Source organism: Scyliorhinus canicula, chromosome 14 (assembly GCF_902713615.1).
Source record: "Scyliorhinus canicula chromosome 14, sScyCan1.1, whole genome shotgun sequence".
NCBI lineage: Eukaryota > Metazoa > Chordata > Chondrichthyes > Carcharhiniformes > Scyliorhinidae > Scyliorhinus > Scyliorhinus canicula.
The window spans coordinates 156,416,409-156,440,059 of NC_052159.1; the positions used below are offsets into that span (position 1 = coordinate 156,416,409).

Below are 23,651 nucleotides of genomic sequence, written 5' to 3' on the forward strand. Positions count from 1 at the left end.
GGCGTGATTCGGTGAGAGACAAGGCGAGATCGAACAGCACCAGAAAAACAGCTCGCCCCGGGGCGCACTGCGGACGATAGAAGCCCGCTCCCGGAATCTACCCGGCCCGCAACGCCTCTCGGGATTTAACGCGATGTGGCGAAACGTTGAGTTTGTGGGCGGGATCACCTTTTGGCAAATCTGCATGTTGGAGCGAGCCAGACAGTCTCAGTCTAAGGTGTAGTTTCCTGAGGGACCTGAGGCGCTGGGATCTATCCCCTTCGCCCCGGGACGTCGGGCAAGCCCTGTTCAGTTGGTCTCCACAAATGGGGACCAGACGGAACAGTACTCGTGGGGGTCTCCCAGGGGCCCCCCCAGCTGCATACCCTTTGGGCAGGGTGGTCCCCTGGCACTGCAGTTGCCATATGGCACTGGCGGCTGAGGCCCCGTATCTAAACCGAATTGTGTCTGATAGCGTTGTGTTTCTCGACGTTGCGAGCACCCAAATAAACCGACACGCTACAAACAATTCAAAGATACCTTTCTGCTGCAACTAAAAATGACATCAAGTTGATTTTAGAACACAAAGCTGCAATTACATTCACAGTTTGGTTGATTTGTAATAAAAAAGTTAATTATGAAATTATGTCGCCTGCTGCTTTAAAAAATATATTAGAGTACCCAATTAACTTTTTCCAATTAAGGGGCAATTCGGCGTGGCCAATCCACCTGCCCTGCACATCTTTTGTGTTGTGGGGGTGAAACCCGCGCAAAAACGGGGAGAATGTGCAAACTCCACACGGACAGTGACCCAGAGCCGGGATTCGAACTCTGGGACCTTGGCGCCTGCTGCTTTTAAGCTGCCTGAATATGATTGGCTGCTTTCCACTTGTGCCGCATATAATTTGGAATGAAATGGTGATCTCACTCAGATTCCTGCAATACATTTTGATAGATAATTAGAATTGGTGAGGACCCTGCTTATTGGAGAACTCCTATCCTTTCAATAACACAGACAGCAGTATGTCCGACAATTAAATTCATTTGTTATTGTTTCTCAACATTCATCCTGAGACTATATAAATAGGAATATACACAGCCCTTCATCGGGAGACACACTTGGGAAGAACTCCCCTAGGAGTTCTTTTTGGGGCAGCACGGTAGCATTGTGGATAGCACAATCGCTTCTCAGCTCCAGGGTCCCAGGTTCGATTCCGGCTTGGGTCACTGTCTGTGCGGAGTCTGCACATCCTCCCCCTGTGTGCGTGGGTTTCCTCTGGTGCTCTGGTTTCCTCCCACAGTCTAAAGATGTGCAGGTTAGGTGGGTTGGCCATGATAAATTGCCCTTAGTGTCCAAAATTGATCTTAGTTTTGGGTGGGGTTACTGGGTTATGGGGATAGGGTGGAGTTGTTGACCTTGGGTAGGGTGCTCTTTCCAAGAGCCGGTGCAGACTCGATGGGCTGAATGGCCTCCTTCTGCACTGTAAATTCTATGATTCTATGAGTCACACACAATTGTTCATCGAGGTTCTTAATGCAACTCTCCCTGAAGGTCTTGCTTTCTTGGGGGAAATGTGGTAATGTCACTGGGCCAGTAATCCAGAGACCCAGGCTAATGCCCAGGGAACATGGGTTCAAACCCCACCCCGGCAGCTGGTGCAATTTCAAATTTAATTGATGAAATTTGGAATTGAACGCTGGTCTCAGCAATACCGTGAAATTATTATCGATTGTCATGAAAACCTTTCCATAAGACCATAAGACCATAAGACATAGGAGTGGAAGTAAGGCCATTCGGCCCATCGAGTCCACTCCACCATTCAATCATGGTTGATTTCAACTCCATTTACCCGCTCTCTCCCCATAGCCCTTAATTCCTCGAGAAATCAAGAATTTATCAATTTCTGTCTTAAAGACACTCAATGTCCCGGCCTCCACCGCCCTCTGTGGCAATGAATTCCACAGACCTACCACTCTTTGGCTGAAGAAATTTCTCCTCATCTCTGTTCTAAAGTGACTCCCTTTTATTCTAAGGCTGTGCCCCCGTGTCCTAGTCTCCCCTGCTAATGGAAACAACTTCCCTACGTCCATCCTATCCAAGCCATTCATTATCTTGTACGTTTCTATTAGATCTCCCCTCAACCTCCTAAACTCCAATGAATATAATCCCACGATCCTCAGACGTTCATCGTATGTTAGGCCTACCATTCCTGGGATCATCCGGCATTTCAGACATTTTAGGGAAGGAAATCTGCCGCCCTTACCCAGTCTGGCCGACATGTGACTCCAGACCCATAGCAATCTGATTGACTCTTAAATGCCCTCTGAAATGGCCGATGGGTAATTAGGGATGGGTAAAATAAATTAATAATAATCACTTATTGTCACGAGTAGGCTTCAATGAAGTTACTTTGAAAAGCCCCTAGTCTCCACATTCCGGCGCCTGTTCGGGGAGGCCGGTACGAGAATTGAACCCGCGCTGCTGGCATTGTTCTGCATTAACAAACCAGCTGTTTAGCCCACTGTGCTAAACCAGTCCCCGCCTCGCCATCAATGGCCAGTGAAAGAATAATATCCATCTTTAACTCGGTGATAAAAAAGAATGGCGCGTGATGCTGAAGACCCGTATTCGACTCGAAACGTTAACTCGGTTTCTCTCTCCCCAGACGCTGCCAGACATTCTGAGTTTTTCCACCACTTTTATTTCAGATTTCCAGCATCTGCAGTATTTTGCCTTTACTGTGACGGCCCCATCCTTGACGGTTTTAACTTTGTTCGGCCATCAAGGAGATCGAGGGACACGTGCCACCATGCGAGGGTCTTCATCCCACTCAACACTCGATTCCTACTTCCCAAAGCATCACTCTTCCCACTTCACCCTCCACCAATGGGTCCCCGATACAAACCCCTTACGTACGTATGGGAAGACACAAACATTCCTGCATATTACTGAGGAGTGTACCCTATACATAGAACATTGAACTGTACAGCACAGAACAGGCCCTTCGGCCCTCGATGTTGTGCCGAACATTGTCCGAAACCAAGATCAAGCGATCCCACTCCCTGTCATTCTGGTGTGCTCCATGTGCCTAAGTGATGGATTAATCACCTTAAAGAACATAAGAACTAGGAGCAGGAGTAAGCCATCTGGCCCCTCGAGCCTGCTCCACCATTCAGTGAGATCATGGCTGATCTTTTGTGGACTCAGCTTCACTTTCCGGCCCAAACACCATAACCTGTAACTCTTCAAAAACCTATCTATCTTTATCTTAAAAGTATTTAATGAAGGGGCCTCTACTGCTTCACTGGGCAAGGAATTCCATAGATTCACAACCCTTTGGGTAAAGAAGTTCCTCCTAAACTCAGTCCTAAATCTACTTCCCCTTATTTTGAGGCTATGCCCCCTAGTTCTGCTTTCACCCGCCAGTGGAAACAACCTGCCCGCATCTATCCTATCTACTCCCTTCATAATTTTAAATGTTTCTATAGGATTCCCCCTCATCCTTCTAAATTCCAACGAGTACAGTCCCAGTCTGCTCAACCTCTCCTCGTAATCCAACCCCTTCAGCTCTGGGATTAACCTAGTGAATCTCCTCTGCACACCCTCCAGCGCCAGTGCGTCCGATAACAATGATAAATTGCATTTGTACAGCGTTAAGGGCTGGATTTTCCAGTTCCCCCGGCCACGTGTTTCAAGGTGGGATTCTCTCCTCCTGCCGCTTGCCATTGAGATTTCCCGTTGAAGCTATCCCATGCCGCCCGGGAAGCCTGCGGCAGGGATGTGCTGTCAGCGGCAACAGAGAATCTCAACGGCCAGAGAATTCCAGCTGAAATGTCCTTCCTTTTCACAGGACCGTTTCAAAACAAAATCTGACCCCCACTGAGTTTTGTAAGGCAGATGGTCAACGTTTTGGTCAACAAAATGGGTGTTAAGGAGCACCTAAGTGGGAGATGGGCCAGCCGAGAGGTTTAGGGAGGGAATTCCGGAGCCTGGGCCCAGGAAGTTGAAGGATTGACCACCAGTGATGGGGTGATGCAATGTGCAAGAGGTCAGAATGTCGAGATCTGGGATGACTGTGGGGGCGGGAGGAGCTTACAGACCCCAGAATAAAGCGTCATCTCTGCTCCGTCTCTGAATGAAGGAGGAACCTGGAGCCAGTCTTTGCTTAACGTAGGTTTATTCACAGAACCCAGAGGGCACGGACCCCTTTTTCCTTCCTCCCCACACAGGTGGAAACCAGCTCTTATAAATACTTCAGAATAATGCCCTAACCCTTCCCCAATGAGTAACAGTTGCCCTCACTGACGACTAGAGCTTGCAGTTCATTGCGACAGGATTGTAATATTAACAATCCCCACTTATATTTTGTTTTTACATTGAGGGTGATGCCCTGCTTAAATTCACACGCATCATCAACTCTCAGCATAATCAGCTTAACCCGTCCTCTTTAGCCCTTTCACTCCTTGACGGAGCAGAGGCAACGGACAAGCTCTCTCTGATCCTGTCTTGGGTCAAACCCGTTGCTATGTACAGCCCCCCGGCTCTCATCTCCCTTTCCGCATCCCGCCTCCATGTGTTTCTTGCTCTGCCTTGCTTTCTCCTCTCTCGTGAGCTCCATGTGAGAGCACACTGTGTAATGTTGTTCCGTGGCTTCCTCAAAGGATGGCCTATCCAATTCCACTTTTGCCTTTTGATTTGGAGAACCATTAGGCCCATCAGCTTAACCCTAATAAAGGAAAGCTGCAGCTCTGGTTGGTTTGAAATTGAGTGTACTTAGAACATAGAACATACAGTGCAAAAGGAGGCCATTCGGCCCATCGAGTCATCACCGACCCACTTAAGCCCTCACTTCCACCCTATCCCCGTAACCCAATAACCCCTCCTAACCTTTTTTGGACACTAAGAGCAATTTAGCATGTCCAATCTACCTAACCTGCACGTCTTTGGACTGTGGGAGGAAACTGGAGCTCCCGGAGGAAACCCACGCAGACACGGGGAGAACGTGCAGACTCCGCACAGATAGTGACCCAGCCGGGAATCGAACCTGGTACCCTGGAGCTGTGAAGCCACTTTGCTAACCACTGTGCTACCGTGCTGCCCTTTCTTTTTAAAAAAGCAAGAACTTTGCTGAATTGCCTGCTTCTGGGAATTATTTTTTTATTTGATTTTTTAATAAACTTAGAACACTCAAATATTTTTTTCCAATTAAGGGACAATTTAGCGTGGCCATCTTTAGGCTGTGGGCGAAACCCACGCAAACACAGGGAGAATGTGCAAACTCTACACGGTCAGCGACCCAGAGCCGGGATCGAACTTGAGTCCTCAGCGCCATAGGCAGCAGTGCTAACCACTGCACCACCATGCTGCCCTTTTTCAGGGAAGTACAAATATTTTGTAGAATTTACAGTGCAGAAGGAAGCCACTCGGCCCATCGAGTCTGCACCGGCCCTTGGAAAGGGCACCCTACTTTAGCCCACACCTCTACATTCTCCCAGTAATCCAGTAACCCCACCTAACCTAATCTTCTCATAAAAATCAGAGAATCATAGAATTTACAGTGCAGAAGGAGGCCATTCGGGTCATCGAGTCTGCACCGGCTCTTGGAAAGAGCACCCTACCCAAGGTCCACACCTCCACCCTATCCCCGTAACCCAGCAACCGCACTTAACGTTTTTTTGGGGCACTAAGGGCAATTTATCACAGCCAATCCACCTAACAGCACATCTTTCGCCTGTGGGAGGAAACCGGAGCACCCGGAGGAAACCCACGCAGACACGGGGAGAACGTGCAGACTCCGCACAGACAGTGACCCGAGGCCGGAATCGAACCCGGGTCCCTGGAGTTGTGGGGCGTCAGTCAGTGTTAAACACTGTGCCACCGTGCAGGCCCTTGTAAACACAAAAGTCTCATGTGGGATTATATTTATTTTTATTTTTATGTTTTGTATGGGAGATGTTTTCAAATGGACTAAGAATTAAATCTTTCAAGCAGTGGACACCATACAGGTGGAGATAATGGACCTTCTGTTGGTTATACTGGGAGTTAACAGTGTTACACAGACTAGCAGACAAAAACAATTCAGGCATGTGCTCTGCATGATTTTCTGGTCATTAATTTACATGATTGGAAAATCAGGAGGCCAAATTTATCGACCCCAATTGATGAGGCGTCTCACTCGCTGGGCGCAGTTTGACATTTGTCCCAGAAAATATTATAACGATCATTAAAATTAAAAGCGAGAGAGAACTGACATTTATGTAGAAGCTCCAACAACAGCAGGGCATCCCAAAATGCTTTAAATCCAATGAAATAATTTTGAAGTGTAGACACTTGCTGTAATGCAGGAAACTTGGCAGCCAATGTGTGCACAGCAAGCACCCGCAGGCAGCAATGTAGCAATGTTATAACGACCCAATAATCTCTTTGTGATGTTGGCTGAAGGATAAATGTTGGCCAAGACATCCCGCTCTTCAAAATAGTGGCGTGAGATTTTTTTTACACTCTGCCAGGACAGAAGGGGCCTCGGGTTTATGTCCCATTCAAAAGGCGAACTCTGGAGTGGGACGCGAACCCATAATCTTCTGACTGAGAAGTGAGAGTGCGGCCACAAGGTCACGGATGTGAGCCACGGCAAGCGACTGAAGAAGGAATAGGTGGAAGTGGGGCACTGGATTTCAAACAGGAAGCTCCACTTTCCATTTACGCATGCCGCATTTTAACCTCTGATATTATGATGGCGGAAGTAAGGTGTTGATGGATTTAGGTGCAGAGGTATTACTTACGTAACTTTACCTGCAAAGTAGGTGTGTGCATTACTGTCGTAAAAGGGGTTTCAAACATCATGGATATACACGAGCAGATTGTGACGACAATCATGACCCAATCCAGGTATGTGACTAATCCGAGCAAATCACTATCAGATAGCACAAAACATGATCAGATTAGCGCGTCGTTAATCAGAGGACACAGATTGAAAATAATTGATAGAAAAACCAGGGTCCTTTTCATTTAATAATTAGTTATGATCGGGAATGAGTGCTTGAAAGCAGGTCCAACAGTAAATTTCCAAAGGGAATTGATTACCTGAAGGGGAACGGCACGGGGGCCAAGCTGGCGATTGGGACTAATTGGATAGCTCTTTCAAAGACAGAATGGGCCCAATGGCCTCCCTCTGTACTGCACCATTCGAGGATATACTTCCCCTCTGGCCCATTTCAGTCTGCAGCATTGCACTCTCTGGCCGGGATAGGGATCGGAGGGAGGGCCAGCGATGCCTCTTTCCTGGATTTGGCAGCTTTCCCGTGCCTTGGAGATAATCCCCTCCCCAGAAAATGCAGTGTGAATCCAGTCTTGGATTGAGACTGATGGACCAGGTTCAAATCCCACTAGGGCAGTTGGTTGAATTTAAACAAAATAAATCTGGAATATAAAGCTAGTCCCAGTAATGGCGACCATGGAACTATCATCGATTGTTGTAAAAACCCATCTAGCTCACTAATGTCCTTCAGGGAAGGAAATCTGCCGTCCTTACCCAGTCTGGCCTACATGTGACTCCGGATCCACAGCAATGTGGTTGACTCTTAACTACGCTCTGAAATGGCCGAGCAAGCCTCGCAGTTTCAAGGACAACTAAGGATGAGCAACAAATAGTCCCCTTGCCAGTGACACCCAAATTCCACCAATAAGTAAAAACAAAACTCATAAATTATGAACTCACGCGTCTTTGATTTAATTAACATGCGAACTGCTCAAATTGAACAAGAAGTTGGCCAGAAAATAAACTTACTACAGTTGATGGTATTTGGTATTCTTCACAGCTCCTGTGATGGGATCAGTCTTTGATCTGCAAAATAACAATCAGATTGTGACATGCGAGAACGATTTTTCTTTTCAAATCCCTCCGTGGCCTCTCAATTTCCCACCTGTGTCACCTCCTCCGGCCCTACAACCCTCCAAGGCCCCCATCTTCCTGCAATCCTGGCCCCTCGAGCACCCCTGGTGTTAGTTGCTCTACCATTGGTGGCAGAGCCTTCAGCTGCCTGGACCCGAAGCTGTGGAAATCCATGAGTAAAACTCTTCACTTCTCTGTCTCGCTTCCCTCCTTTCAGACGTTCCTTAATCCCTAACTCTCCGCCCAAACGATGCCAATGGCCAGAAGTCCCCAGCCGTTGAGATTCATTTCCCCGCCGGCAGCGAACGGCGTGTCGCTGAGAAACACGCGGCGAGAGAACCGGAGAATCCGGCCTGACATCTCCTCATGTGACTCAAATTTAAACTTTGACTGAGTTCACTCTGGTGAAGCACACTGGAAAATTTTGCTATGTCGAAGACAATAAATCCAAACTGTTTTTGTTCTATATGAAACCAAACAGCAAGTCCTCGATGCCTACATTGAGCTCGGTCAAAGAAAACATTTTACTGCTTTTGATGTGGTCAAGCGCTGTCAATCATAGCTGGATGTTTACTAACATTGCGGTCAGTTTCACAGCAGGCTATGAGATCCATTCAAGCGTGAAGGGAAATGAAGTTGACCAATACAGACAGGTGACTATCTGGTAGCTGTCAATCACAGCCTGGTACAAGCAATTTTTCATTGATGTGTCGCTGAGAAACACCGGGCGAGGGAGCCGGAGAATCCGGCAAAACCAACAACTTTTCCCCACATTGGTTAAGTCCAAATGCTTGGTTTGCTGATGAGCTCGGTCTTTAGCAAATTGCGTGAATTTTTCTTGTCAACTGTCCCCCAGTGTTGACCATGTACCTTATAGTCTTCACAATAAAACCACAATAGAGCAGGTCTTTATAAACAACACAGTGGTCCACAAGTTGCTGGACTTGTCACGTTGAGCACCCAGATCGTGGGCTGGATTCTCCATTTGGGACATGTTCTCCCGCCGGAGATGAATCGCCTCTGATTTGCATTCGAGCTGGGAGCAGAGCGCAGAGGCGATTCACTGTCCCTTGCCAGGCAAATTTCTGCATGGTAGATGGTAGGGACTGCGAGGGATTCTATCGCAAGGTTCGGTAGCTGCCCCCCCCCCCCCCGCACCAGAAATCCAAACCTGCCCCCCCCAACCACGGGATTCGCTGGGTCATCCCTCCCCCCACTCACAGTACGAGGGTGACATGACCCCCTCACTCACCCCCCCCCCGCTACCATAGACCTCCATAACAGAGAGCCCCAGTAACAGAACCCCCACCAGAGATCCCTATAACAGAACGCACCCATATGGTGTCCCCCACAGAGATCCCACCCCCCATTACAGACCCCTGGCTGGAGACTACAGAGCTGTCCAGACAGAGACAGTGAAAAATAAATCACTGCTTTACAACTCACCTGTCCCCTACACCTGGAGCCTCAAGCAGAGAAAGCAGCAGCTGTATACTCCGGGAAAGCGAAAACCACTTCTCCAGGGTCTACACCCCTTCAAATCTTTCACATCAATGGAAAATTGCTTGTACCAGGCTGCGATTGACAGCTTCCAGATAGTCATCTGTCTGTATTGGTCAACCACATTTCCCTTCACGCTTGAATGGATCTCATAGCCTGCTGTGAAACTAACCGCAATATTTGTAAACATCCAGCTATGACTGACAGCGCTTGACCACATCAAAAGCAGTAAAGTGTTTTCTGCAGAGGAGAAGAGGCAGGGGTCTCTATAATGAGGAGGTTTAGAACATAGAACATAGAACAGTACAGCATAGAACAGGCCCTTCGGCCCTCGATGTTGTGCCGAGCAATGATCACCCTACTCAAACCCACGTATCCACCCTATACCCGTAACCCAACAATCCCCCCATTAACCTTACTTTTTTTAGGACACTACGGACAATTTAGCATGGCCAATCCACCTAACCCGCACATCTTTGGACTGTGGGAGGAAACCGGAGCACCCGGAGGAAACCCACGCACACACGGGGAGGACGTGCAGACTCCACACAGACAGTGACCCAGCCGGGAATCGAACCTGGGACCCTGGAGCTGTGAAGCATTTATGCTAACCATCATGCTACCGTGCTGCCCCCTGGTTTCTGGTGGAGGGGGGGTGTCTCTGTTAATGGGTGGGTCTGTTTGGTGGTCTCTGGTGGGTGGGTCTCTGGTGGTGGGTCTCTGATGGGGGGGGTTGTCTGTTGGGGTGGGCAGGATTTGCATTGTAGAGAAAGGGGCCGCCAATGAACTTTGGGGACACCTACAATAAAGACTTACCCCCTTGATTAGCTGCTAGGGCCACGGTGCCAGGACCTGCCTGCCCAGAGGGCTGGAGAATCTAAGTAAGTGAGCGGAATCCGGTGTCCAGTCCATTATCAAGATGGAAATGGCTGAATTTGACCTATTTGCATTCTCCCGCTGGGGCGTGAAGCTCGATGTCGCCACCAGCAGGGGGAGCGGAGCATCGGAAATGGAATGCAGTCACTTTTTTTTCAGAAAATATTTTATTGAAGCATTTGTAATTTTCACAATTTAACATGTTGACATTTCTAAAACAACCGCGTGGGCCGATGCACAAAATACCCCCTAAACTAACAGCAAACAATAAACCACGTACCCCACCCAATCCCTAATTACCCATATACTAAATTCCCTGTCCTTATTTAACATTACCATGCCTCCTATTTTCCTTCCACCCGCCTTTTTCCCTTTTCCCCCCTGACTGCTGACGTTCAGTTTTTGTTAAAGAAATCGATGAACGGCCGCCAACTCCGGGCGAATCCCTGTATTGATCCTCTGAGAGTGAACTTCATTTTCTCCAGACTGAGAAACTCTACCACATCGCTGACCCACACTCCTGATTTTGGGGGCTCCGAGTCCCTCCATCTCAGCAAGATCCGTCTCCGGCCCACCAGGGACGAAAAGGGCAGGATATCGGCCTCCCTCCCCCCGCCCTTTGCCCCCAGATCTTCCGACACCCCAAATATTACAAATTCTGGACGAGGAGTTACCCGACCTCTGTAGCCACCTGGGGTGGCCACGTCCCGATTACAAAATGGACACTTGCAGAGAATGAAGGGAAAAATGGACAATGATGAGAAAGCAAGCAGGTGCAAGGTTTGTCTGTGGATTGGAGTTTGCAGCTGCCAGACAAGACCGATACTGCAAAGCCATTAGCATACTAATGAGCCCTCTCCGGGGACAAAAGAGAAACATTTAGGTAAACGATACCAAAGCAGACACCCCGGCGCCAGAGGAGACTAGAACAAAGCAGGCCAACGGCCACCTAGGGCCCGCCCAGCAATCAGGGCAGCCACGCCTTTATTGGAGGAAATCAATACCAATGATCAGGATACAGTCCAATTAATTGGAACCAAGTTCAAGGACCGCCCAAAAGCGCGCGAAGCCCCCTTCGGGTATAAGAGGAAGCCCCCAAGAGAGAATCATTCTTCTTGGCCTTGGCTCTCAGCGACGAGAGGCCTGCCTAGTAGCACCAGAACAAGTAAGTCCGAAGTCAACGCACGCTACGAGATAGACGCTCCTAGCTACTATTCCGTACCAGTTCGACCCCAACAGCCTCAGAACCGGACACCGACCATTGTTCCTCTGACTGAGTGGGCGCCCGAAGCTAAGTATAGGCTTTAGTAGTAGTGATAGTTTAGTTGGTAGAGTTTGTGCATGAGGATAATTGACTGTGTGTAAATAAATGAGTATTGATTTCGAACTTACTAACTGGTGTATCGAGTCTTTGATCAGTATTCGGCTTTGAACCTTGTGGCGGTATCAGAAAGATACCTGGCGACTCTTGAGCAAACGTGATTAGAATTAAGGACGGCGACCATATTAACCGCCATAAACAGAGCCAATTAGAGAGAGAGCATAACGAGCAACACCTTCCAGGACTTCTGACATAACATCCGCAAATCCCTGCCAGAATCCCCTCAGTTTTGGGCATGCCTAAGACATATGAACATGGTTGGCCGGGCTACCCCCACACCGCCCATATCTGTCCTCCACCTCCTTGAAGAAGCTACTCATCCGGGCTACCATCATGTGGGCCCTATGGACTACCTAGAACTGAATCAAGCTGAGTCTAGCGCAGGACGAGGATGTATTTACCCTTTTCAAGGCTTTTTCCCACAGTTCCAGCTCCCCTCCTAGCTCCTCTTCCCACTTCCTCTTCACCTCTCTGATAGGGGCCCCTTCCCACTCTAACAATTCCCTGTATATGTCCGAAACCTTCCCACCTCCAAACCCTTTTTTTAAACAGCACTTTATCCTGTAGTCCCCTCAGGGGAAGGCGAGGAAAGCTTAGGACCTGTCTCTGTACAAACTCCCACATTTGAAGATATCAAAACCCGTTCCCATCTGGCAAATCAAACTCCTCCTCCAATGTCTCCAAGGTCGGAAAGCCCTCCTGGATGAATAGATCCCCAAATCTCTCAATCCCTGCCCGCTGCCATACCTTAAAGCCCCCATCCAGCCCCCACCTCGGGTCAAACCGGTGATTGTCACAGATCGGTGACCACACTGACGCCCCCTCCAGTCTCATATGCTGCCTCCATTGCCCCCACACCCTTAGAGCTGCCACTACCACAGGACTGTGGAGTACCGAGCCGGCGAGAATGGCAGGGGCGCCGTCAGTAATGCCTCCAGACTCCTACCTTTGCAGGATGCTGCCTCCATCCGCTCCCAGACCGCCCCCTCCCCCACTATCCACTCCCTGACCATCGATATGTTGGCACCCCAGTAATAGTTAATAAAGCTCAGGAGAGCCAATCCTCCTTCCCCACGGGCCCGTTCCAGGAGTGTCCTCTTTACTCTCAGGGTTTTACCTGCCCATACAAACCTCGATATCGCCACATTCATACTTTTGAAAAAAGCCTTTGGGACAAAAATGTGGAGACGTTGAAACAAGAAAAGCAGCCTCGGAAGGACCGTCATCTTCACCGTCTGAACCCTCCCCGCCAGCGTCAGTGGGAGCGTGTCCCATCTACAAAAATCCCTTCTCATTTGATCCACTGCTTTGCCCAAATTTAACTTGTGAAGCTGCCCCCAGTCCTTGGCCACTTGAATCCCCAGATACCTAAAACTCTTCCCAACCACTTTAAAAGGGAACTCCTTCAGTCTCCTTTCCTGCCCCTGTGCCTGAATCACGAACATCTCGCTTTTTCATATATTTAACTTATCGCCTGAAAATTGCCCAAATTCTCCTAATACCTCCATGATTTTGGTCATCCCCCCCCCACCGGGTCCGTGATATAAACCAGCAAATTATCCGCATAGAGAGAGACCCTGTGTTCCACCCCCCCCCCCCCCCTCACTATCCCCCTCCAGGTATTCACTGCCCTCAGAGCCATTGCTGAGGGTTCTGTGGCCATGGCAAACAGTAATGGGGAGAGCGGGCATCCCTGCCTTGTCCCCCGACAAAGGCTAAAGTATTCTGACAGAACTCGGTTAGTTCTTACATTTGCCACCGGGGCCTGGTACAATAGTCGGACCCACTCCACAAATCCCTGCCCAAACCCAAACCTGCCTAAAATATCCCATAGATACTTCCACTCCACTCCTTCCCTGTGTCCACAGCAACTAACACCTCAGCCTCGCGCCCCTCTGCTGGCATCATAATTACATTAAGAAGCCGTCTAATGTTGGGTGTCAGGTGCCTGCTCTTTACAAATCCTGTCTGATCCTCCCCAATTATCTCCGGGACACAATCCTCCATTCGAGTGGCCATGATCTTTGCCAATAATTTGGCATCTACATTCAAGAGGGAGATTGGCCTGTACGATTCACAGCTCTCCGGATCCTTGTCCCGCTTCAGGATGAGAGAAATTGATGCCTGTGACAACGTTGGGGGGAGTACTCCCAGCTCCTTGGACTCGTTGAAAGCCTTAACCAGGAGCGGCCCCAGTAACCCAGAGAACGTCTTATAAACTTCCATTGGAAACCCATCAGGTCCCGGGGCTTTACCCGATTGCATCTCCCCCAGTCCATCTATCACCTCCCCAAGCCCAGTCGGACCCCCAGGGCCTCCACCAGCTCCTCGTTTACCTTCGGGAACTCTAGCCTCCCCAGGAATTGATTCATGCCCTCCTCCCACTCCGGGGGTCCCGACTCGTATAGCTGGCTATAAAACGTCCGGAACCCTTCATTCATCGCCCCCGGGTCCGTCACTGTCTTCCCCCTCAAATCCTTTATTTTCCCCATTTCTCTCGCCGCCTCCTGTTTCCTCAGCTGATGGGCCAGCATCCTGCCAGCTTTCTCCCCATGGTCATATACTGCCCCTTTTACCCTCCTCAGCTGACCCTCCGCCTTTCCTGTGGAAAGGAGCCCAAACTCCATGTGAAGTCTCTGACTCTCCTTCAGGAGCTCCTCATTCGGGAACTCAGAATATCTCCTGTCCACCTGGAAGATTTCTTCTACCAACCTGTCCAGCTCTGACTGCTCAGTTTTATCACTGTGGGCTCGAATCGAAATGCATTCCCCTCTAATGACCGCTTTCAGTTCTCCCAAACCACTCCAACTGCAGTCTCTCCCATGTCATTGATCTTTATGTACTCCCGAATGGCCTCTCTCACTCGCTCACAGATCTCCTCATCCGCTAACAGCCCTGTATCGAGTCTCCACCGTGGGCGCTGGGACATTCCCCTGTCTGCCCGTAGGTCTATCCAGTGTGCTGCATGATCTGAGACCACAATTGCTGAGTACTCAGTGTTCACAACCACTGCCAGTAGTGTTCTATCTAGTATAAAGAAATCTATCCTGGAGTACGCCTTATGTACATGGGATATTCTTCATGTACATAAAGCGTAATGAATATTCTCTGCTCTTTGGTCTCTCAAATCTACACGGATCCATCCCTCCCATGCGCTCCATGAACCCCCGCAGTTCCTTTGCCATTGCTGATTGCTTCCCCGATCTGGCACTCGACCGGTCCAAACCCGGGTCCAGGACTGTATTAAAATCACCCCCCCCCCATGATCAGCCGGTGCGAGTCAAGGTCTGGGATCATCCCCAGCACCTTCCTGATAAACGCGACATCATCCCAGTTTGGGGCATATATATTCACCAGCACCACTGCCATTCCCTCTAGCTTCCCGCTAACCGTAATAAATCTGCCTCCCGGGTCTACCTCTATCCTCCCCACCTCGAATGTCACCCTTTTATTAATCAGGATAGCCGCCCCCTTAGTTTTAAAGTCCAGTCCTGAATGAAACACTTGCCCGACCCATCCCTTCTTTAATCTAATTTGGTCTCCCAGCTTCAAGTGTGCCCCCTGTAACATGGCCGTGTCCGCTTTGAACTGTCTCAGGTTTGCTAACACACAAGCTCTCTTAATCAGTCCATGAACATTCCATGTAACCAGGCTGGTCAGGGGAGGGGGGGGGGGCTTTTGCCCCCCTCCCTGTCGGTCAACCATGACCTTTCCTAGGCCAGCTCCTAGCCCATGTTCCGCACCTCACTTGATCCGCCCCTCGACGGCGACTGCCATCTGATCTTCATCTCCAGTCTCCTAACTGTCCCTTACCCGTCAGCAGTACCTTCCCTCCTGCACCCCCTCCCCCCACTTCATCTTTCCTCAACTCTCCCCCCACTTTGCTCCCGTGAACCACCTATCCAGCTAGCTCAGCATCTCCCACCCTCTGGCGTCAAAAAACCTGCCGACTGACAGATTCTATTCGCACCTAGCGATAACACAAGCACTCAACAGAGTAACAACAATCCCAAAAAGCAAACATACCATCCCCCAACGCGCAGGCAACGAGGCAAATCCCTCCCCCTTTACCCGATTCTTATCGGTCACATCACCTTCAAACAGAATCAAACACAATAGAAGAAGCTTCAAGCAGCTTAAGCAAAATTATGCATGCAAGAATCAACCATCTTTCTAACAGAAAGGAAAACACCCCATCGCAACTTAAAAGTCTTGTACATAAAACAATAAATCAAAATCAAATTACACAAGAAGAAGAGGAAGAGAAAAAAAACACTTTCTTCCCGAACATCGCGACTTAACTCAGAATTAAAAGACCGAAATTTTAAACAAGATAAAACAAAACATAGAACAATTTTTCTCTCCTCCCCGCCACCCTGTCCCTTCCCCCAAACTCAGACCACCACAGTTTGAGTTTAAAAGTCAGTAAACCAGATTGCCAGATTCTATCCCGCCCCCTTTGACTGATTCTTATCAGTCCCATCACCTTCAAACAGAATCAAACACAACAGAAGAAGCTTCAAGCAGCTTAAGCAAAATTATGCATGCAAGAATCAACCATCTTTCTGACAGAAAATAACGCATCCCGTCGCAACTTTAAAGCTCTTTCCTCTGTGATCCAGTACATAAAGCAATAAATCAAAATCAAATTACACGAGAGAAAAGAAAAGAGAGAAAAAAAAAATTAAAATCAAACACCAAAACCCTTTTCTTCCCGAATATCGCAACTTAACTCAGAATTAAAAGACTGAAATTTTAAACGGATCCATTTTTATCGCCTCCCCCCATTCCATCCCTTCCCCCAAACTCAGCCCACCACAGTTAGAATTTAAAAGTCCTTAAGCCAGATTATCGTCTTTCATAAAAGTAGCCACCTCTTCCGGAGAATTAAAGTACAGCTCCCGGTTCTCGTAGGCCACCCAGAGACGCGCCGGGTGTAACAGTCCGAATTTAATGTCTTTCTCAAACAGGGCCGCCTTAACTTTGTTGAAACTTGCCCTCACCTCTTTGTACACCAGGATATCTGATTCTTCCCACATGTACCGTTTTGTCTGCCTGGCCTACTTCATGATGCGTTCCTTGTCGAGGAATCGATGTAGCCTCACCACCATGGCCCTCGGGGGCTCACGATCCTGGGGCTTACGTACGAGCACCCTATGCGCCCGGTCCACCTCCAGCCGCTTGTCAAACACATCGGCCCCGACCATCTCCTGCAACATCTTCCCCACATATGCTCTCCGCATCTTATCTCCTTTCCCCCTGGCAGCCCGATGATTCGGATATTTTGCCTGCGAGATCAGTTCTCCAAGTCTTCTACTTTATCTAGCAGTTGGCCATGTCTTTCCTGTAGAGAGCTACTTTCCAAAGCCGTTGCAGTGGACCCCTCCTCTCGTTCAGTCGCCAGCTCCTGCAGCTTTAGAATCTCCTGTCCCTGGGTCGTCATTTTCTCCTCCACCTGGTCAACCACCTCCTTCATCAAGGCTATCATCTGGGTCACGTCTTCTGTACATTCCTTGCGATGCTGGGCGAACGTCTCAACCAGGTACTCGATCCATTGCTTCATCGACCAGTGAGCTGGCGTGGACACGCTTTGTCTCGTTATCATTGAGCACGATGACCTCTGATTCTTGCTTTCACTCACCTTTCGTTTTCTCCTTTTTTGACTCCTATTTGGACACGATTCTATAAATTGAGGGTCACCTCTTTTTCCTCTCCCTTCGATCAACTTACGTTGAGAAATTTTCTGAAAAATCCGGCTTAAATACCATAAAAAAAACACGAAGGGCGAGAGCTGCTGAATGTGCGCCCGTTTACTCCATGGCTGCCAGCAGAAGTCCGAATGCGGTCGCTTTTTGATGACTCTGGATTCTCTGCCCAATCGCGGATTTCTCTGCCGGTATCGCACGGCGCGGAATCCAGCCCCACATCTATTTCACCCTGTAATTCGATGGGTGTGTGAGCTGATAACAGCGCACTGAGGGGCGGTGGGGGGTGTGGGGGGGGGGGGGGGGAGGCATCAGGGACCTCAGCGAATGACGGGACCAATAGTCTATCTCCATAACCAATGAGAATTAGGGACTGAGAAAGAATCTGAGGTGCGTCGGCGAAGGAAATCGGGCGAATTAAGAATCAAAACAGGAGGAAACAGAGAAATCGGGGCGGGATTCTCCGAGCCTCCGGGCCAAAATCGCGTTCGGCACGGGGGGCGCAGAATGGGGCGTCAGACCCGCGATCGGGTCCGACTCCTTCCCGCGATTCTCCACCGACTGGAGAATCGCCGCCAGTTGTGTGTGCGGTCGGCGCACTGGCTGTCGTGGGCCATTGAAAGAGGCCCCCGCGGCGATCCTCCACCGGCAACTGGCCGAGTTCCCGCCGGCGCGGTTCACTCATGGTTCCAGATGTGGCTGCGGACCTAGTCCACGGCCGCCCTGGTGGGGGGGGGGGGGGGGCGAGGGGATCCGTCACCGGAAATGCAGAGCCCCGTATCGGCAGCCGGAGCTGCGGGGAACATGCTGGGGCCCAGCTAGGCCCCTTCTCCAGGGAAAGGACAACTGGATTCGGAGAGAGAGAGAAAAACAAATACCAACCAGTCTTAACTTTCTGCGGTGAGTTTAATGGGTAATTAATGCACAGAAACATCAGGAGGTAGAGGTTGAGGTACCGGTTTGGGAAGTTTGACGGCAGAGCTAAGCAAAACGTCCACAGCAATCTCACCCACATCACCAATTTTATTCACACATTAATAATGGCGGAGACCATTAAACACAGGTTATTTTCAGCAAATTCTGGACTCAAAGTCTAAGCAGAGTGGAAAACATTTTCATTTGCAGAGAGAGAGAGAGAGAGAGAGACTCACGCATTAAATCGGGCCCTCACTACCAGGCGGCAGAATGTTCTAAATCGGTGTTCTCGACCAACTATGAAGAGAGGTTTGTCAAAATAAGGATGATTTTCCCGCAATTCTTCTTCTTGAACCTTGCTGAACAAAGAGGTGAGATGGGAAATTTTAGACTCGGTGCGTAAATGTTTCTTGGCAGATGAAACAGAACTGGCAATGTTTGCAGAGAGCAGCAAAGTTACCGTTTCATTTCAGCTTGCTCCTTCTTTTCCTGAATCATTTTTATTTCGCTGTCTTCCCTCTGGGCGTTTCGGTATCGGACTGTGCTGGAGTGCTGGATAGAGATGGATAAAATGGTTTTCCACGCACTGCGAGAAATACACACTGACCAAACGTCTGACGCATGGGGAACCTTATCGTCTTGCAACCATCAGGATAGAACTCACGGAAGAATAACAACAGTAAAGGGACCAACAATTTATACTGCATGAGAAGAGCAAGCTGGTCGGTTGGCAAGTGGGCTCTGATTGGTGCAGGCGTTGCCAAGGAGGAGGTGTTGCCGCTACCAATCAGAGCCCACTTGCCAACCAATCAGCACCCTCTTCTCACTCAGTATAAACTGTCATTCCTTTGAGATTTGGTATTCTTGTAAATCTGTTCTGATAAGTGCAAGATGAAAAACATTGACAGCATATGCTTCTTTTTTCAGCAATACTCAAGTTCTGTGCTATCAAGTGACCAGGCATCAGAAACAGGTGCCCCCTAACCCGGCTGGTGACTTGGAATGTTCAAGGGCTGAATGGACTTGTTAAGAGGTCGCGCATGTTTACGCATTTGCAGAATCTAAAGGCAGACATAATATTCTTACGGGAAACTCATTTGAAAGTGGCGGATCAGACGAGACTAAGGAAAGGCTGGGTGGGTCAGGTCTTCCACTCAGGGCTTGACGTGAAGACGAGAGGGGTGGCAATGCTGATCAGCAAGAAGGTGGCTGTCACAGACTGTGACCGATCCGGGCGGTAGCTTTGAACTGGTGAATGGGAGGTTGGAAGGCTCCCTGGTGGTATGGAGGACATCTGTGCCCTAAACTGGGATGAAGTGGAATTCATGAGGTGGGTGGTATGAAGATCTCGGAGTTGGATACTCACAGATTGATTCTTGGGGGGGGCGGGGGACTTTAACACAGTGCTGGACCCTGAGTTAGACCGATCATGCTCCAGACCCGGGAAGCTGCCGGTGATGGCGAGGGAGATGTTGTGGTTTATGCAGCTTATGGGAGGGGTCGATTAATGGTGCTTCGAGAGACCTAGGGCGAGGGAATTCTCCTTTTGTTCTCATGTCCACAAGGGCTGTTCCCGGAGAGATTTTTTCTTATGGGCAAGACATTGGTGACGGGAGTGGTTGGGGCAGAATACTTGGCGATTGTGGTGTCCGATCACACACTGCACTGGGTGGATCTACAGGCAGAGAGGGCATCCCCCCCAAGAAGCCCCAGTGGAGGACGGATGTAGGACTTCTTTCCAATAAAGGGATTTGAGCGAGGATAGAAGGGGCCATTCGAAATTACGTGGACCAGATGTGGCCGCGGGTGATGTTTCCGGCTGTATGGTGTGGGAGGCACTGAAAGCTGTGATTAGGGGAGAGCTCACCTCGATCCGTGCGCACAGGCTGAGGGTGGAGCGGGCTGAGCTGTCAAGGCTGATGGAGGCTATTTTGATAGTTGGTCGCAAAGACTCGGAGTTGCCCGAGGAGACGATACTTAAGGGGCGACAGAGGCTCCAAATGGAGTTTCAACTGTTTTCCGCTGATAAAGCAGTGAGGCAACTGCATAAAGCTCGAGGGGTGGGATATGAATACGGGGAGAAAGCCAGCAGGATGCTTGCTCAACAATTCAGGAATCAGGTAGTGAGGGAGATAGGTAGGGTGAGGGATGGGGGGGGGCAAAGAGGTAACAGAGCCGGAGGTATGAACGCAATCTTTGAGACCTTTTATCGGACACCATACTGGTTGGAACCCTTTCTTGGTACGTTGGAGTTTCTGACAGATAATAGTGTAAGGGCTGGGAGCTGCAGGAGGTGATGGAGTGTGTGGGGTCGATGTAGTCCAGGAAAGCTCTGTGCCCAGGTGAATATCCTGCCGAATTCTGTAAGCAGTTTGCGTGGCTGCTGGGTCCCATGTTGATGGGGATGTATATCGAAGCGCTGGAAATGAGCTCCCCCCCCCCCACCCCCGACCATGTTGTGCAGATGTCTACCTCACTCATTCGAAAGAAGGACAAAGAACCGGAACAGTGTTGATCTCACTGGCCGATCTCACAATTGAACGTTGGTGTGAAACCTTCGGCAAAGGTTTTGACGATACGAATAGAAGGTTGCGTGTCGGATGCGGTTGGGGAAGACCAGATGGGTTTTGTTAAACGCCGGCAATTACCGACAAATGTACGGAGGCTATTGGATGTGATTATGATACCTAGAGAAGGGGGTGAAAGTGGTGGAGCAGGCATACTAGCTCAACATACTGGAACAGTTTGGGTTTGGTCAGTTTGGAGACTGGGTCAGATTATTGTACAAGACCCCAAAGGCAAGCATCCTGACTAATGGGGTCAGCTCTAAGTACTCTGCTTTGCGGCGTCGGACAAGACCCATTGCTCTTGCTTTCGAGCCATTGGTGATGGCTCTCCGGACCGCTGGGGAATGGAGTGTTGTTGAGCGGTTGCGAGGGGGGGGGGGGTTAAGTGGAACGTGAAATCGCAACGGGGGCGGAGAATCCAATTTCTCGGCGCAATCGGGCCCGGCGCCTGTTCGGCGATTCTCCGGGACCCGAAAATTGGCATGACCGCGGAGCACGGTGCGCGGCCGGGGGGCCCATTGCCAGAGGCCCGCCGAGCAATCCTCCAATCCCGACCGGCCGAGTTCCTGACGACGTGGAACTAACCACCTACTGCTGGTCGGGATGCTGGCGCGGTGGCTGCGGACTCAGTCCGCGGCCACCCTGGTCGGGGGGGGGGGGGCACGTGGCCGATCGGGGATTTTTTTTTTTCTGCGTGGCTCCGCGGTCCAAGTCCATCATGGAGCTCGGCGCGCGCCGCCGTGCACATGCCTGGACTCTGAACCGGAGGTGCATTGGGCTCCTAGCCACAGCTAAAGCTGCGAGAATCACTCCGGGTCCCTGCTAGCCCCCTGCAGGGCTGAGAATTCATTCAATGTTAAGGTAGGAATTTCCGGAGTTAACCAACACCGTACTTACGCCGGCGAGGGTACATAGTCTCATTGTGGGAGAATCCAGCCCCATGTTTAGGGAATGGGACCGGCTGGGGATTAGATGCTTTGAGGACCCGTTTGTCGGGGTAAATCTGTGGATTTGTCGGAGTTGGTGGAGGTTTACCAGTTGACAAACGGAAACGGGTTCAGATATCTTCAGATTAGGGCCTTTCTAGGGCAGCACGGTGGCGCAGTGGTTAGCACTGCTGCCTCATGGTGCCGAAGACCCGGGTTCGGTCACTGTCCGGTTGGAGTTTGCACGTTTTCCCCGTGTGTACGTGGGTCTCACCCCCACAACCCAAAGATGTGCAGGCTAGGTGGATTGGCCACGCTAAATTACCCCTCAATTGGAAAAAACAGAATTGGGCACTCTAAATTTACTTTAAAAAATTAGGGGCTTTCTGAGAAAGGAGGTGGGTTTGTTCCCAATATTGCCGCCCCTGTGACTACAGGATAGGCTCCACTCAGAGGACGAGATCTCTGATATCTCTGTAAAACTGACCACAATGGAGGAAGAACCAACGGAGGATATTCGGCTAAAATGGGAGGAGTGGAGGGTGGATTTGGAAGGAGGCACTTTGTGGGATTAATACTTCCTCCCCATGTGCAAGACTAATCCTAATCCAATCACAGTGGTGCACAGAGTGCATATGATGACAGCCAGGATGAGCCGATTGATCAGGGTGACCAATGCGTGTGGTGTGCTGGGTCTCTGGCCAACCAGACCTACATGTTCTGGGCATGTGCAAAGCAGGTGGGGTTCTGGAGGGGCTTTACAGATGCACTGTCAAGGGTTTTGACAGTGGGTAGCGGTTTTCGGAGTGTCTGATGATCAGGGTGTTCTGGTGGGGAAAGAAGCCGGCGGGGTGTCATTCGCCTCCCTGCTAGCCCGGAGGAGGAGCTTGCCGAGTTGGCAGGACTCGGAACCGCCAAAGGGTTGGGGCGTGGATGCAGGACCGAGCTGAATTCCTCCACTTGGAAAAGATTAGGTTCGTCATTAGAGGGATGGACAAGGGTTTCTCCATGAGGTGAAACCACTTTTCCAAGACGTACTAAAACGTCGGGGGGGGGTCCTTTTCTTTCTTTTTCTTTGGGGGAATGGGAGAGTTGAGGGTAATGTTGGACAAAAATTTTATGCGGGGTGGTGGGCGGGATTGTATATACATAGAGTTTGCCACGTTATGTCATTATAGTGTTGTTTATGCTATTACTTGAAAAAAATTTCCAATTAAGGGGCAATTTAGCGTGGCCAATCCACCTACCCTGCACATATTTGGGTTGTGGGGGTGAAACCCACGCAGACACGGGGAGAATGTGCAAACTCCACACGGACAGTGACCCAGAGCCGGGATCGAAACCGTTTCCTCGGCACCGTGAGGCAGCAGTGCTAACCACTGCGCCATCGTGTTGCCCCATGATATGCTATTACATCACGGATCACGTGCAATGGCTCTTTGCGTCTTAATATTTCTGTACGTATTTGGAAATACATCCAATAAACTATTCTTGAAAAAAAAAGATTTCCACAGCAGAGTGGAAGCGATTTTGAGAGTTTGTCTGACATACCTGCACAACAGTGACAGACGATTTGTCTTGGGCAATATCACTGGCTGAACATCTATCAGGTGGTGTTGCCCAGAAGGTGTTTACTTGTGGGCCTGACCAAGTTGGATTTTTGGGGGGATGTTCAGTCAGACTGTGCAACTGTAATCGTGCGCGCATAGGTTTTCTGCCTGTTCATAAACCTTTTAATTGTTAAAATCCCAAAAGCGGGTCCTGGAATTCTTGCCAGGGAGATCAGTAGGTTCCTTCTCATTTTCAGACTATTAAAATGCAGTGTTAATAGTCCGTAAGCCAGTTATCCTCTGGAATTTGCTTTGCTCAACTATCAACATCTGCTGTGGTCATAACAAGTGTCGCCGGGT

The 23,651-nt window shown here is 49.7% G+C and overlaps 1 protein-coding gene across 5 annotated transcripts in view; it reads right to left on the minus strand.

Moving 5' to 3' along the window:
• The window catches only part of nalcn (sodium leak channel, non-selective), a 259,921-nt gene that overhangs the window by 75,049 nt on the left and 161,221 nt on the right, over window positions 1-23,651 (minus strand). For all 5 annotated transcript variants that reach the window (XM_038818429.1, XM_038818427.1, XM_038818428.1 and 2 more), the window contains 4 exons: window positions 18,709-18,800; window positions 18,485-18,607; window positions 7,767-7,823; window positions 6,773-6,893 (listed from right to left, as the gene is read on the minus strand). In XM_038818429.1, coding sequence (XP_038674357.1) covers window positions 6,773-6,893; window positions 7,767-7,823; window positions 18,485-18,607; window positions 18,709-18,800 — 393 coding nt within the window. The remainder of the gene's footprint in view (window positions 1-6,772; window positions 6,894-7,766; window positions 7,824-18,484; window positions 18,608-18,708; window positions 18,801-23,651) is intronic.